Source organism: Periplaneta americana, chromosome 2 (genome assembly GCF_040183065.1).
Source record: "Periplaneta americana isolate PAMFEO1 chromosome 2, P.americana_PAMFEO1_priV1, whole genome shotgun sequence".
In the NCBI taxonomy this organism is placed as follows: Eukaryota; Metazoa; Arthropoda; class Insecta; order Blattodea; family Blattidae; genus Periplaneta; species Periplaneta americana.
In genome coordinates this window covers 198,384,107-198,400,709 of record NC_091118.1, presented here as the reverse complement: position 1 = coordinate 198,400,709, position 16,603 = coordinate 198,384,107, and the positions used below count along the sequence as shown (strand labels likewise).

The following is a 16,603-nucleotide window of genomic DNA, read 5'->3' as shown; positions in this document are numbered from 1 at the left end:
GTTTGTTCACAGTGCTGACTGGCTTGAATAATGTTCAAGTTACCAAGGAGTTGCTAAAGAGGTAATGCAATTGATCCATATGAGGTGGCTAAGTACCAATTGGTAGGCTTGTCTCTCTCCACCCTCTGTATCCATTCCACCATTTGCAGTAACCCATAGTGTTTAGGTGAGAGGTTTGGACTTTTTCCATTGCTGGTTGTCACAATAAAAAATTAAGACACAACGTTTCGAAGGGTGGTTCTCCCTTCGTCTTCAGGTGGAAGGAAGGAGAGAAAGGAAAAACCTATTGTTGGGATCGTTACGCACAGCTATTCTGTATGACTGATCGTTGATTCCTGGCTTCGGTGGAGATTCTAATTAAGAAAAAAAACCCGAAGTCATTAGCAGTATGTTGGCAATAAACCAAAACGGAATAAAAGAGATGGGCGTGAAGTGGCTAAAAAATTGATGAAAGAGACACAAAAGAAGGGGGCGGGGAACTAAAAAGTGAACAAGTGTTATGATACCGCGATAGAAAATAAAAGAAGGATAAAAAAGGAAAAAACTAATAACAAAGGACATGATAAAAAACTACTACTGCCACCTAGCTGTAGCAGATATTACTACTAACTATTAAGCTGCAACACTAGGTTGCGTTGTCTAATGGTGGAGATCACCCCAGATGGTCTACGTGGTGTTGGTTGATTGTGACAACCAGCAATGAAAAAAGTCCAAACCCCTCACCTAAACATTAATGATCCACCATTGCTTTCCAACCCCTCATTTAGATCAGTAACCCATAGTATTTACCCAAAACGGTGCAGCTTGATGTAGTATTGTGATTGGAGCACAGATGGCAACAGTCTTAGGAGGTGTGGTACTCTTTCGAAGGGGTGGAAGAACACTCAAGTGGGACTCCACCTAAACCTGAAGACGTGGAAGTGTAACTGACAGATGGCACCACACAGCTGAATCATGACAAGAGTGCAACTGTTCGGACATCAAAAATCATTCCCAATATAGGAGCAGTAATGCACAATATGCCTACTGGAGGCCACATTATTAGTCTTCGGTCTGCTCCTTCGTATTAAAAAAAAATACTCTGACATCAAAATGACTAAGATTACCTCCTTTAATCTACAGCCTTAATCAGATCAAACAACAATAGTCAATATTCAAAAGCTCCAGTAGATGCAAGACAACAGTGTACTGGTAATACTTAATGTGAGAGCCACTGGGATAACAATAAAACTAAAACAATTAAAATCTTTGTACGGGGAACAAGAACATATGTAGATTCGCACATGCAATAGCCTACATTACTTGTTGCTGCTGCTACTGCTGTTGTTCTTGATCTTGTTTAGGCAACTGTCCGAAGACAGGTCTGAACCTCACAAATGATACCAACATGGCACTGACTAGTTTTTTCCCCCCCTCCATTGCATACATCGCCGATTAGCTACATATTGCACTAATCAGACTTCAGATGTATACAAACAATTGTTCTTCCTCTGACACATATCGTCAAGTGAGATGTAGTGCCTGAAAATAGATGTATATATCAGCCAGAACCTCAATCAGTAGTAGGCCTAAATACTTTACTTGGATGCTCATTTTGCTTTCATTTCATTTATTATATTTCATAGATCTTACATTAGCAATGAAGCTTTAAGATGTGGAACAAGTCAAAATTTTACAAGATTACAATTACAATTACAATTACAATTTTTACAAATTTTTTTACAATATTTTACAATTTTTACAATTTTACAATTTTCTACAATTTTTTACAATTTCTACGATTATTTACAATATTTTGGAGAGATGTAGTGAGATGAGGTGAGGCCCGAGGATTCGCCGAAAGAATGCCTTATGGTTGGGGAAAACCTCGGTAAAAACCCAACCAGGTAATCAGACCAAAGGGGGTAAAATGAAGTGAGGCCGAGGGCTCAATTATTTTCGGATGTAATTCAGTGCTTTGCGATTCTTTTCAGTAGTAACAACATAAAAATATGTTTTTATTTCAGTTTGATTATTTTAATAGACTTATTTCGAAAATGTAAGTTTTATCACCCTTTACTTTTTCCAAACCATTTTCCACCAACACTTCAGCTTAAAAAAAAAAAAAAAAACAAAACAAAACAAATTTTCGCTAATATATTTTCGCGGGATATCAGCCGAGTTAAGATTTTGGAATGCTCCAAGCTTTCGACTGCTATCTCTGCAGCCATCTTCAGGGAAGTGATGTCCGAACAGAAAGTCGAAAGTTTATATAGATGTTAGGCTGTCTCAGGTGAAACGGGATTGGTTGGCGGATCGGCCAATCCGGGGCCGGGAATTGTCATCGCTCGTAAGCTCCACCCCTCCCGGGATTCCAGCGTGAAGTTTGGCGGGCGGCGAGCCCTGTTCCGCCGGTTGGAATCGGTTGCCGTCCTCGGTCCGTGATCTTCATGACCTTGATTGTAAGAGGGCCTGAGTTGGTCTAAGGCCGGTGTCCATGCCCCGGCCCCGGATTGGCCGATCCGCCAACCAATCCCGTTTCACCTGAGACAGCCTAACATCTATATAACCTTTCGACTTTCTGTTCGGACATCACTTCCCTGAAGATGGCTGCAGAGATAGCAGTCGAAAGCTTGGAGCATTCCAAAATCTTAACTCGGCTGATATCCCGCGAAAACATATTAGCGAACCAACGCCGAGAAAGCCTCAAATCATACAAAACAAATTTTATTATACCAGACGTTTGAGATGAGCAGGGCATGTAGCACGTATGGGCGAATCCAGAAATGCATATAGAGTGTTAGTTGGGAGGCCGGAGGGAAAAATACCTTTAGGGAGGCCGAGACGTAGATGGGAAGATGGGAAGATAATATTGAAATGGATTTGAGGGAGGTGGGATATGATGATAGAGAATGGATTAATCTTGCTCAGGATAGGGACCAATGGCGGGCTTATGTGAGGGCGGCAATGAACCTCCGGGTTCCTTAAAAGCCAGTAAGTAAGTAGTAAGTACTTCAGCTTAAAAAAAAAAAATCAAATTATTATACCATACAATATGCGTCACCTCTGATTGAGATTCTGACTGATATGTACGTCTATTATCAGGCAGTACATCTCAGTTGATGATATGTGTCAGAGGAAGAACAATTGTTTTTGTACATCTGAAGTCTGATTAGTGTAATAGATGCCTCATGAGTGATGCATTTTTGGTGTCACTTGTGAGGTCTAGACCTGTCTTCGGACAGTTGACTAAAAAACAAACAGTAGGTCTATGCATGTAAAGTTCGCATATGATATGTACAAAATATACGAAAATTAAAGAAATTATTTAATTCTACTCGACTCATTAATGAATAATAAAATAGTTTACAAGCAAACTACAAAATTATTAATTCGTGTGACTGGAGTGATAGTTTGTATGAAGCACCTAGTTGGAATGTAATATATGGTCGACGAAGTCCGCAAGTGAAGAAGCCATATCATTACGACAGAGCTTGTCTGGCTTTCACAGGAAGAGAACAGTCTGCTGCAAGAATCAATAGTGTGGTGCTGCGATTCTGCATATTGGTGTCCTCACACCTAAAGATGTGTGTGCATGATTGTATGTGAAAAATAATACACGGATCATATAATATTGGTTGCATTGCTACCAGTTCATGACCATAAAATTTCTGCTTTGACAAGTTTGCATGTTTACTCGTTTACTGAGATTTGAAAGATATTTAGTTTCTCTTAAAATGTTCCAATTTATGTAGATAATATTACAGAATTGTAATGCATGTCTCGAGTTACGCAGTTGTTGGGTATAGTGACAATATAATTACATCATTCTGTTTAAATTCTTGTACAGTGGTTAACTTCATGATTGTCTGAATATTTGCAGGAATAACTAAAAATGTGTCATTAACTCAACAGTTATCACTAGAGCTAGAGCCTGGATTTTATGTAATTGCATAATTCTATTCCTATATACAGGGTGATTCACGATGATTTACGTCCCCTACGGAGCTTATTTCCGAAGACATTCTCAGCAAAATATGTCATATAAACATTTGTCCTAATCTCAATATTTTCAGAATTACACTAATTTCGAATTATCACGTCGCCAGGAAAGCTTCAGCAGTTATTTAAGAGTAAAAAAAAAATACACATAAAGAATAAAGTATTCAGGAGTATCGTTTCTGTAATTAGCTAGTATTCTGAAGCTAAAAATGCGTTGCTAATTCCATAATTGCTTGGTACAGTAATTTTTTTTTTATTTTTAACTACAAAATTACCTACATTTTTTTTACGCATTTATCACAACAATTGCTACAAATCACGCCATTCTTGTAAATTCTTTGAGACTCTACATTAGGATGCATAATTAAACTGTAAAGAATCAAGTTCCTAAAGTCGTATGATTTGTAACCATTTTTGTGATAAGTGCGTAAGATTGATGTAATTTTTATTTAAAAATTGAAAAATAAAGTCTGTACAAAGCAATTAACAACACATTTTTAGTAGGAAAAAGTTTTCCGGGCTATGAGGCCCTGGTCCATTGGTTGTGTGACCAAACGTTTCGTTCACTGCTGCAGTGAACATCTTCAGTGGTGTAATCATACATGTTCACCGCAGCAGTGAACATCTTCAGTGGTGTAATCATACATGTTCACCGCAGCAGTGAACATCTTCAGTGGTGTAATCATACATGTTCACCGCAGCAGTGAACATCTTCAGTGGTGTAATCATACATGTTCACCGCAGCAGTGAACATCTTCAGTGGTGTAATCATACATGTTCACCGCAGCAGTGAACATCTTCAGTGGTGTAATCATACATGTTCACCGCAGCAGTGAACATCTTCAGTGGTGTAATCATACATGTTCACCGCAGCAGTGAACATCTTCAGTGGTGTAATCATACATGTTCACCGCAGCAGTGAACATCTTCAGTGGTGTAATCATACATGTTCACCGCAGCAGTGAACGAAACGTTTGGTCACACAACCAACGGACCATGGCCTCATAGCCCGGAAAACTTTTCTCCTATTGACGCCGGCCGTGAAAACCTACACTCTAAAACACATTTTTAGCTTCAGAACACTAGTCAATTAAAGAAATGACACTTCTGAATAGTTCATTCTCTATTTGTAACCTTTTTTTTTACCCGTAAAAGTAAAGAAAAATGGTATTTTACTAACAATTTCAAATTAATGTAACTTTGAAAATATTGCGATTAGGACAAATGTTTATATGACATTTTTTGCTCAGAATCTCTCGGAAATAAGCTCCGTAAGTGACGGTAAATCCTCATGAATCATCCTGCATATATGCTGTTGTTGTGTATCATAACTATTTTTAACTGAACTCATCTGTTAGAAGCGTAAGTAGTTTTCAGTTCTTTGCAGTATTTCGATGTTTTTCTTTCTTAAAAATTATACAAACCGAAAGGAAGACACTTTCCTTTATATACCGATATTAAATACGTATATAATCGAAAAACCTAAAGGAAAAGCAGTAAAAGGTTGTGTAACAAATTGAATAATCATTGCCCTCATAACCAGCATGAATCGCATACCTACCTATGGTATTATTGTTTCAGGTAATAGAAAGATTCCAGCAGAGGACTGGTAGGTTGCTTCATGATTCAGTGGATGGGAATAGCAATCTGTTGTCTCACAGTTCACCACCAGCTAGCATGACGGACCAGGCCCCGAAATACATAAGTAAGCTCTTCTTCTGATGGATATTGATATCCTTTTCTGCTTCCCTCTTAATCTCAAAATGGTCTCTTGTGTTCCTTTTATTCAAATTAAATTATAATGTGTAATTTTTCATAATTGTAATTTCCTCTGATCAAATAGTGCATTACGAAATTATTGTATTCCCGAATAATGAGAGATATATTAACCCTAAAAGAGATATGAACCTCATACTAGTTACATTATGACACAATTTACGAATGGTCATGTCAAATTCAATTCGTATTTTGAACTCTTGAAAATGTATTCTGCATAGTTATGCATATCTATGTGCACATCACACACAGACAATTTATTACCTACCATTTGCAATACCGTAAGAGATATAGGTTAGATGTAGTGTAATTTATCTGACACACCTCATTTGATAGAAATATTTTGAAGAGCATTTTTTAAATGGGTTTATGCTCGACCATGCCGAAATGTAGTAATTATACACCTGGTAGCAGAACTTTAATGCATGTCATTAAAGTACACCTATTCATTAAAGTTCAGGTTTTCGATTATTCTCGGATATGCAATCAAAAGATAACGAGGGAAACATCACGGAGGCTGGAAATCCAATACTGTCGCAGAAGGTTATGTTCTGTTACTATAATAATTAGCGTTAATTGTAAATAATATTCAAATAAATTCAATTTGTCATCTCGTTTTTCAATTCTAAATCAATTTCCAGGTTATACCAAAATTAGTTCATGTTATTCTCTACATCAAGGTCAATGACATTATTGTTCCTCGGAAAAAATCAATACTTTCGGGTCTGCGCACATCTCACACGAGCTATGCACAAGGTCACTTCCGATCTTGAGTCAGATACAAATAAAATGATACTTCTGAATAATTTGAAGTTAGAAATATTGTCGAGCATAAAAAGTCGTATGAAACTTGCCTATAATGGTAATTAAGACGCTCGTATGAAAATTATGAAACTCGCTTGCGCTCGTTTCATAAACAAACAAACTTGCGACTTAATTACTATCATTATAGGCTCGTTGCATAATGTATTATTATAAAATTAATAACTTCTAGACACTCTGGAAATTAACTACATATTAGAAACCGGTATACTTACAAAAGGCTTTTAATGAACCCGGAGGTTCATTGCCACTCACCATTGGCCCCTATCCTGAGCAAGATTAATCCAGTCTCTACCATCAAATCCCACATCCCTCAAATCTATTTTTATATTATACCATTCCAAGGCTTATATTGTGGTTTCGTAACAAGCTGTTTTTACGGTGATGGGTTGTTAGCCCTTCGCCCAACCCCCAAGCTGGAGGACCACCTATTAGTAAGCGGTATAGATTTATTTATTAATTTTAGATTTATTTTTTGGTTTTGTATTTATTCTTACATTCTGTTATTTACGACTAAAGCCGTAACATCTATTTTTCGTAAAATAGGGCTACATTAACTTCGAGATTCAGTAATAAAAATAATAATAATAATATGTTGACAAATGTTCAGTTGTTGAATAGTGTTCAATAGGCCTATTTGTTTATAAACAAAGATCTTTACAGCTGATATCGAACACCAGGCATTTTACATCAAGTTGTGTTGCTGTGTTTCAGGTCGCGTTGAGATTGGAGTTAATGGCAGCAGTAATCTTGATGATGGAGACTTGTCCTCACAAGAGGGTCCCAGAAGTTGGAGTGAATCAAGTCGTACAGAACCCCTCTCTATGACAGTGAGTTACAATTTCATTAGAAAGGTTATTTTTACTTGTGTCTCCTGTGAAAAATTACCTTAATCATAATAATATTGCCAGTTTATCATGTTCCGAAAAATAATCTAGTTCAACAAAATATAATTCTTACTTCATAAAGGAAATAAATTGTTCCAAAACGCGTTAATATATGAAAAGGTAAGAGCCATCTCCGTTACACTCATTTTTTAACCTCCTTCTTTCCATTGAGTTCAGTCAGCACACTCGTGAACTTAATTAAGCTTCGTTTCAAGTTTATTCACAGCCCCATCATGTATGAAGAGTCCACTGCAAGAATGATGGATGTCACTTTCTTGTCGAAAATGAACCAAGACTGTCAATCCATAGCTTAAGACATATAGAATGTACATACAGAGTTATATGGCATTAACACTGATAGTCATTGTCCAGTAATGATCGGAAAATAACAGTTAAACTTCGAGCGCTAAGCATTTCAAACTTTCAATTGCTTCTCCTGAGAAATGTATTCCAAATGACATCCATCATTCTTGCAGTGGACTCTTCATATACATTTTACCAGCATTGAAACTTTGTCCCAAAGTGACATGTACATACTGGTATTAGTTAAAGAATTAATTTTAAGTTATTGTGCGAATGCTAAAGTCACGCTTGAATCAAAATAATTGTTCCTGTGTAGATCGAAGAGTGCATAGAGGAAGAGGTGACGACATATGACAGTGCTGGAGAGGAGGAGGAGAGAAGCAGTGATGGCATGGCCACCACAACGGGCTCTGAGCTTGATTTCTATCTGTCTGGCCTGAATTTCATCAAACAGCGACGGGTGCCATTTCCTGAACTTGGTGTTGATATTGTGGACGGTAAAAATTGTCTTCAATTTGTTTCTGTTAGTGTACTTGGGTTACATACTAGATTACACAACAATATTATAGCTATTCTTCAACAATTTTATTTATTAAGACAACTAAAAAAAATAATAAATAATAATAATAATAATAATAATAATAATAATAATAATAATAATAATAATAATAATACTTACTTACAAATGGCTTTTAAGGAACCCGAAGGTTCATTGCCGCCCTCACATAAGCCCGCCATTGGTCCCTATCCTGTGCAAGATTAATCCAGTCTCTATCATCATACCCCACCTCCCTCAAATCCATTTTAATATTATCCTCCCATCTACGTCTCGGCCTCCCTAAAGGTCTTTTTCCCTCCGGTCTCCCAGCTAACACTCTATATGCATTTCTGGATTCGCCCATACGTGCTACATGCCCTGCCCATCTCAAATGTCTGGATTTTAAGTTCCTAATTATGTCAGGTGAAGAATACAATGCGTGCAGTTCTGTGTTGTGTAACTTTCTCCATTCTCCTGTAACTTCATCCCGCTTAGCCCCAAATATTTTCCTAAGCACCTTATTCTCAAACACCCTTAACCTATGTTCCTCTCTCAGAGTGAGAGTCCAAGTTTCACAACCATACAGAAGAACCGGTAATATAACTGTTTTATAAATTCTAACTTTCAGATAGCAGACTGGATGATAAGAGCTTCTCAACCGAATAATAACACGCATATAATAATAATAATAATAATAATAATAATGATAATAATAATAATAATAATAATAATAATAATAATAAATTGATAATAATGCTAATCATACAATAATAATAATAATAAATTTATTGAGCTCTTCTATAAACATTTAAAAGTACATTTGGTACTGGTACCTAATTTATAATTATCTTAAAGGTGAAACATTTATGTCGAGTAGACTACATATTATCAACTCTCCATACTGTCCGTTGTGTTATAAGAAGAAGATATCATGCATCCTGTAGAGCACTCAAAGCAGACAAAAACATCATAAGCAAATATTGGAAAGCTAGATCGCTAGACACGATTCCATATTAGAAATCAATCAGCCAACTAACCAGCTATAATTAGCTCAGTTCCGAAAAAGCCAAAGCTTTTGCTCAGGAGTCCTCTTGTATAAGCAAAGTAAAAATATTCATATTATATGCCTAATATAAAAATGCAGGTAAAAGTCCATTTTTCTATTACAAAAACATTTGCTGAAATAATTTGTACACTTTTTAAAACCCAAAATCCTTCATTAATATTAGGTGAGGATAATCATTTGCTTATAAAAGAATTGTGTAGTCTTGGGCCAAAATTAGAGCTATACCTTAGACTAGATTCGACAAAAAATAAAATTTTGAAAATATATTATGTTGTTGTTTAGTCAGCTATCCGAAGACAGGTCTGAACCTCACAGTAATACCAATAAGGCACCACTTATGAAGCAACTAGGCCAGGAGATAATGGGGTAGGATGACCAGTTTCTTTCCCTTTCCAATATATACATCGCCCATTAGCTACATATTACACTAATCAGACTTACGATGTATACAAACAATTGAGGACCGTTTTTGCAAAACTTGCTAACTGCAAAATTTGCAAAATTGAGATTTTGATGGATTCGTTAACATAAGGCGTTCAAAGCATCTTAGTAAAATTGGGTTATTTCTCTTCATTGCAGTGTGTCAAAATGTGATTGTTTTTTCAAAACTTGCTTTCTGCTATAAGAGAGACATGCAGCAAAACTTGTTTACTATAGTGTTCTGTCTCTCCTGTAAAATTTAGTTTTTTCAGTTAGCAAGTTTTGCAAAAACGGTCCTCAATTGTTCTTCCTCTGATACATATCGTCAAGTGAGATGTACTGCCTGATAATAGATGTAGACCTACATATCACAAAGTATTAGGGGTTGCAAGACAACAAACACCTTTAAGAACAGCTTAAAAGATAACCTTATTAGCATTTCACTCCAATCATACTGATTTAAAATATTACTGACTACACTGTTTCTTTTTTCTTTAGACATCATCCTGATTGTGCTGCATTTTCAAAATTGTCTCATAATAATCTCTTTCTATTATCTAATATCATTTGAAATATATTAACATTCTATGTATTTTAGTTTAATTCTGCTACACAGTTTATTTCAGTGTTTAATTAATAGTTCGTAGTATTTTGTTGTTTAATTCGTAAATAACTCTTGTATACATGTAACTCTCATCTAAATCAAAATGTTGAATTCTTTGTAAGTCCATGCATATGTATATACACTTTTTGCTGGTAGAGTGGAAGAGAAGGCCTTACGGCCTTAACTCCGCCAGCTAAAATAAATCATTATTATTATTATTATTATTATTATTATTATTATTATTATTATTATTATTATTATTATATCAGCCAGAACCTTAAATGTATTTAGAAAAAAAAATTAGGGCACATAATGTTAATTTAAGTACCATACTTTTAGTACCGGTATTTAAAATGTATTAAACACACAGTTTTAATAATCCTCAAGTCATTTAATTTGTATGATACACGTTAAAATTGTTTTAATTTTTTTCTGAATCATGTTTCTTTGTTGCTTGACAAAAGTTATATAGATTTTCAGATAATGTACTTGTATTAACTTTGTAGAAATTTACTTTTTACACACATATATACAAAGAAACAAGCAGACTATGCGATATATGAAGATATTGCCCTTGATTTTTCTGTTGTTTAATGTAATCTGTCTGGCACAGGTCCAAAGGAGGACGAGTATGACGAGGAAGAAGAGCACTCGGAGTCCTCACAGTCCCCCCAGCCCACAGATCTCATCAGTCCGGTGGATTCGTGGGAAGAGAACTGGCTGTTCCAACGGCGGCGCCTCAAGGCTGGAGGTGCCTCCAATTCGACGCAGCAAAGTCCCATGCCTGTGCCAATGTTGGTACCGAACCCAAGCGAAGATTTCAGGGCGCGAATAGGGGATAGAGATGCCGAAGAAGTGTCGGATCTTTCAGACTGCAGCGATGGAGCTCTTGAAGATATTGTGTTGGCAGGAGTGGAGTTCCAGGAACCTACGGAGGTAATTGCAATTATTGAAACAAGTTTAAAGTAGGTCTATTAAAAATCAAACAAAAATCTGCTTGGTGTACTATACGGTATGTCATTACTTTAAATTTTTATACAGGCACATCGTGAAACAAATTCACAATGATTAGGGCAGTGGTTTTCAAAGTGGGGATCGCGACCCCCAGGGGGGTCGTGTAAGGAGCTGAGGGAGGTCGCGAGATGATTTACAAATTAATACAAAAAGTTTTATTAGCATACATTTATTTTGTATTTAGAGACATAAACATAAACAATGTTGAACATAAGAATAAAATGTTTCAGCAGATATAAATTAAAAAATAATTAACGTAATAAATGTGTCTGTTTTTCAGAAAGCAGCTTCTCAAGTACCAGTATGGACTCCGTGTTTCATACACAAAATTATATAATTTTCAAATTCAAGGAAATTTCTCGCTTTTGTTTTGATGATGATCATAGACAAGAAATTTATATTGCATAAAAAAAAATAAGAAACTCGAGGTATTCTTGCATTCTTTTGATTCACAACTGGTCTACACTCTTTGAAATAAAAATCTAGTTTAAACTTCCCAACAGTAGGCACATCAATCAATCTTCTTAATGTATCCAGCTGTTTGCTGACAACATAAAGTCCACTATAGTCCACTGTAGTCTATTCAGTTGTTGTTTTTCACGAGAAATGAGGGGTATTTTGATCGGTGTTCATTATAGATGCCTGTTGCTAGTAGCCAGAGGTGGGGTGTAGTTCTGATTGACTGGACAGTGTGACTTTTGGTGTTCCAAATAAGTACTTTAGTACGATTCTTGGCATCTCTCAGTGCAGTCCCTACCCGGAGAACAGTAGGCACATATTTCAATTAGTTTTTCCTTCATATTTTCTGGAATTTCAGCCACTTGAACAAAAATGTCTAAAAACGGTTTCAGTATCTATCTGTCGTTCTGTTAATTGTTTTGAGCTTTTCTTTTTTCTTTTTTTTTCGCAAAAATAGTAAAAAAATTATTGTTTTAAATTGTGGAAACTTAATTGTTTGTCGGCAAAAACAAATTCAGTATTTGTTTATCATACAAGCTAAATTTTCCGTAAGTTCTGTAATACAGTGGAATGAATCAAATTTCTTTTCGCCAGTTGATATTGACCAGAAGTCAAGTTTGTTTATAAATCCGGTTGAAAATGGCTGCCTTAGAGACTGGACTAATTTGCTTATCTGTGATTGATCTTCCTTAGGTTGCTGAAACCAAGACTGAAGTCTCTGAGCCACAAGAACAAGTTCTGCTAGCTGTTCCAGCTGTTGTAGAAAGCTTGGTAGAGGAAGAGATTGATATCACGGAAACTACCAACATGGAGCTTGTTAAAGCGTCTTGTGAGTATAGAAGTATTGTTGCTGGATCATTTTTATTCCCAATAAAATTTGAAAAGTAACAAGAATTCGTTATTCTCTCCTCCTCAGAATAGAAAAATAGAAATAGGGGAGCCTTAGTATCAAAGTTAAGTTCAGAGTCATTAAATATGATTTACTAATAGGTAGTTGATAGAGACAGCATCATGAGCAAATAGATTTAATTCAATGACAATTATTGTGTTTGTTGCTATAAGTACTAATTGCAATGTTATTTGTAATTGTAATACTTACTTACTTACAAATGGCTTTTAAGGAACCCGAAGGTTCATTGCCGCCCTCACATAAGCCCGCCAGTGGTCCCTATCCTGTGCAAGATTAATCCAGTCTCTATCATCATATCCCACCTCCCTCAAATCCATTTTAATATTATCCTCCCATCTACGTCTCGGCCTCTCTAAAGGTCTTTTTCCCTCCGGTCTCCCAACTAACACTCTATATGCATTTCTGGATTCGCCCATACGTGCTACATGCCCTGCCCATCTCAAACGTCTGGATTTAATGTTCCTAATTATGTCAGGTGAAGAATACAATGCGTGTAGTTCTGTGTTGTGTAACTTTCTCCATTCTCCTGTAACTTCATCCCGCTTAGCTCCAAATATTTTCCTAAGCACCTTATTCTCAAACACCTTAACCTATGTTCCTCTCTCAGAGTGAGAGTCCAAGTTTCACAACCATACAGAAGAACCGGTAATATAACTGTTTTATAAATTCTAACTTTCAGATTTTTGGACAGCAGACTGGATGATAAGAGCTTCTCAACCAAATAATAACACGCATTTCCCATATTTATTCTGCGTTTAATTTCCTCCCGAGTGTCATTTATATTTGTTACTGTTGCTCCAAGATATTTGTTTGTAATTGTAATTGTAAATTTAATACTAATTGTAATTTTATTGTTCATATTGTAGTTGGAATCTCCTGATAGAGGGGCAGAGAAGGCCTGACGGCCTTATCTCTACCAGGTTAAATAAATAAATACTAATACTAATACTTCCACACATCTGAAAGAATACATCTTCTGGATCATCACTTTGATGATAATATTTCGAAAAGGAGTTATTGACTCAAAGTGAAGTACAGGCAACCTCAAAATTTGAGGAAGCAAAATTAAATAAATAAATTCTTTTATATGCTTCACACTTACCGGTAACACATTTTTCACACTTATTCCGTTTTTTCTGAGGCCCCAGAAAATTTCTTATACCCTCCATATTAATTTAATTCGATTATACATTTTCCGTATTTTAAAACCCCAGGAGATTAAGGAAGATTCAAAAAAGAGATTAAGGAATGTCATTTATATTGTATAAATCAATAATTCTGCTCGAAATCAGGTTTGTCGTGAAAATGTAAAAATGCGAACATATGGCACGTGTTCTTTGTTAAGATTCGGTCCACTTTTGAAACTCGAATTTGTCCTTTAATGACGATGGCACTGTTTTAGAAACAGTGAAACTTTTCGTAACACGTCATGTTGTAACTGAACAAAATATTGTGGAACAGTTATCACAATTAGAGATCATGATTTATTGCTTAGGAGCAAGCAGTTCAAAATAATTAACATTTTTGCAAAATAATCACTTGTTATTAAATGAAGATCACATGGGAAGAACAAGGTAAGTCAATGTCGTAAAATTTTCTGGATTAGAATTTGAAATGTAATATATTAGCCAGCTTAGACTCCAAGCAGCTAAGATTTTCTACAAATAATCTTACACCCTTCAAAATGTGTGTTACAAATTTGAGTACTGTATTATAGACTCAATGATGGCTTAACTGTGAACTTACTAATTTCTTTTGTGAAAATTTTGCTAAATTGACTTAACTCTTTCTCCCCATATAGTCTTCAAACGCTGTTTCAGATGTTAATAAAAATAATTTCAGTTATACGTTTTTTCTGCTTGTGCGTTTTTTCTCAAAATCCCCATAAATAATAAAGTTTGTTGTTGTTGTCTAGTGCTTTGCATCTGGCAGTGAAGCCATTAGCAATCGTGCTTTCCAATACTTTTGAACTGTAGTTTCTTCTGATCTTAATGCTTCACAGGTATTCAAGTGATCTTCATTCATTTCTGCTGCATCGTTACACAGGACACATATGGGTGAAGCTGAGATACCTATTCTGTAGAGATGACTTGCTAGACAGTCATGATTTGTCAATAGTCTGAAGGCTGCAACTGCTGTTTTCCTTGGTCTCTGGGGGGCTATATCTGGGTTGGAAAGTAGTGTAATCCATTTTTTGTCTTTAGCATTTGATTCTATTTCTTGTAGGTATGAATGAGAAAATTTTGTAGTGATCAAGCGTTTTATTGAGGAATAGGAGAAATTAAATTTAGACTTTTGTTTTATTGTTGTGCCTTTCTTGGCAAGTGTGTCTGCGGTTTCATTCCCCATGACTACACAGTGTGCTGGAATCCATTGGAGATGGACAATCTTATTAACTTTTTGGAGTTGTGTTAACATTTTGTAGCATTCTCTTATTTTTGTTGACTTCTTTGTAGCATTTGAACATATTCCCTGAATTGCAGCTTTAGGTAATAAAGTTTTACTGTATAACAAAAGCAAACCATTCAGTGTTCAAAAGTTGGCAAGTTGTATATTGGATAAAAGAAAAATGTATTCATGTTTGTGAATTGGAAACGCTTAAGAGTATTTGTCTGTGTTGCAGCGGTGGAGTGTCTGTCAGAGTTTGGGCAGCAGGACAGTGAGTATACAGAGGACTACGAGTCGGTGACCCAGCGCCAGCTGAGCAGCCTCACAGAGCAGGTTACTCCTCAGCCACCAGTACCAAAGCCCAGGTCGGCAATATGCACAAGTCATGCTATCTTCTTACCATGTTTCTCTCTCAATTTTTATTCTCTTCCTAATCTTTTGACCTTCTTGTCCTCCTCTTGTTGTTCTTCTCAATTTTATGTTTTACCCTTTTTTCCTGTTTTTTTATTTTAATTTCTTCTTTTACTCCATTTCTTTCCCTTTTTGCTGTTACTGATATTCCTCTTATTCTTCTCATTACTTTTCTTTTTTTCTGTTCTCCTTCACCTTCACCTTCACCTCCTTCTTTTCAGCATTAGATTTCAGTGCTTCAAAGTTTCATTGTATTGTTTATAGAACAGAAAAAGGTAATGAAACATAATAATATTATTATAAAAAATTACAATAAAATAAAGGCCTTCAAAACTACACACCTTCTATGTAAACTTTAATAACAGTTAAACGATACACGGATGATATGTCCACTTCTTTATGTCCACAGACAAAATATCCATTTTTTTATGTCCACAGTCCATATGTCCAGTTTCTTCTGTCCTTTACATTGAAGTCCATTAATTTATAGGTCCAGTTATTTAAAGTCCACTACATTACAGGTCCATTTGTAGTTGTGTCCACAGATGGTTTGTCCATAATTTAAAAGATGCACAAATCTGAAGTAATAACCAATTTAAAAAATCATCAGTCTACTTTTAATGTGATGAAAATAATAGTCAACCAAAAGTACATTAGTTTATAATTTTAATATTACATAACAACTGTAGTTGGAGCATATGTTAATTCAATTATAAAAATACGATTAATTTGTTTCATTATCGTTTTCATCATAAGGAAGTTCTTCTGCATACAGATTCAACCAATACCGGTAACTAATGCCTCCGAGATATCTGTCAAGGTCACTTTTCTCTATGTACATGGTAATTCCGCATCATTTCCTCAATGTGTCTTGAATTTAAAACATAGGACTTCTTTATGGGATGACGTATCGCCATATGACCTGCCATTACTTGATTTATTAATAACCGATTGTCATTTTGGTCCTTCTGCAAGCTTTCGATGAACTTCCATATGTTAGCTCGGTGAGTTACTATACATTTTT

The 16,603-nt window shown here is 35.6% G+C and overlaps 1 protein-coding gene across 12 annotated transcripts in view; it reads left to right on the top strand.

The window, feature by feature from the left end:
* The window catches only part of LOC138695021 (uncharacterized), a 329,089-nt gene that overhangs the window by 274,724 nt on the left and 37,762 nt on the right, over nt 1–16,603 (top strand). For all 12 annotated transcript variants that reach the window (XM_069819315.1, XM_069819317.1, XM_069819316.1 and 9 more), the window contains 6 exons: nt 5,563–5,686; nt 7,294–7,409; nt 8,086–8,266; nt 11,011–11,333; nt 12,564–12,699; nt 15,404–15,533. In XM_069819315.1, coding sequence (XP_069675416.1) covers nt 5,563–5,686; nt 7,294–7,409; nt 8,086–8,266; nt 11,011–11,333; nt 12,564–12,699; nt 15,404–15,533 — 1,010 coding nt within the window. The remainder of the gene's footprint in view (nt 1–5,562; nt 5,687–7,293; nt 7,410–8,085; nt 8,267–11,010; nt 11,334–12,563; nt 12,700–15,403; nt 15,534–16,603) is intronic.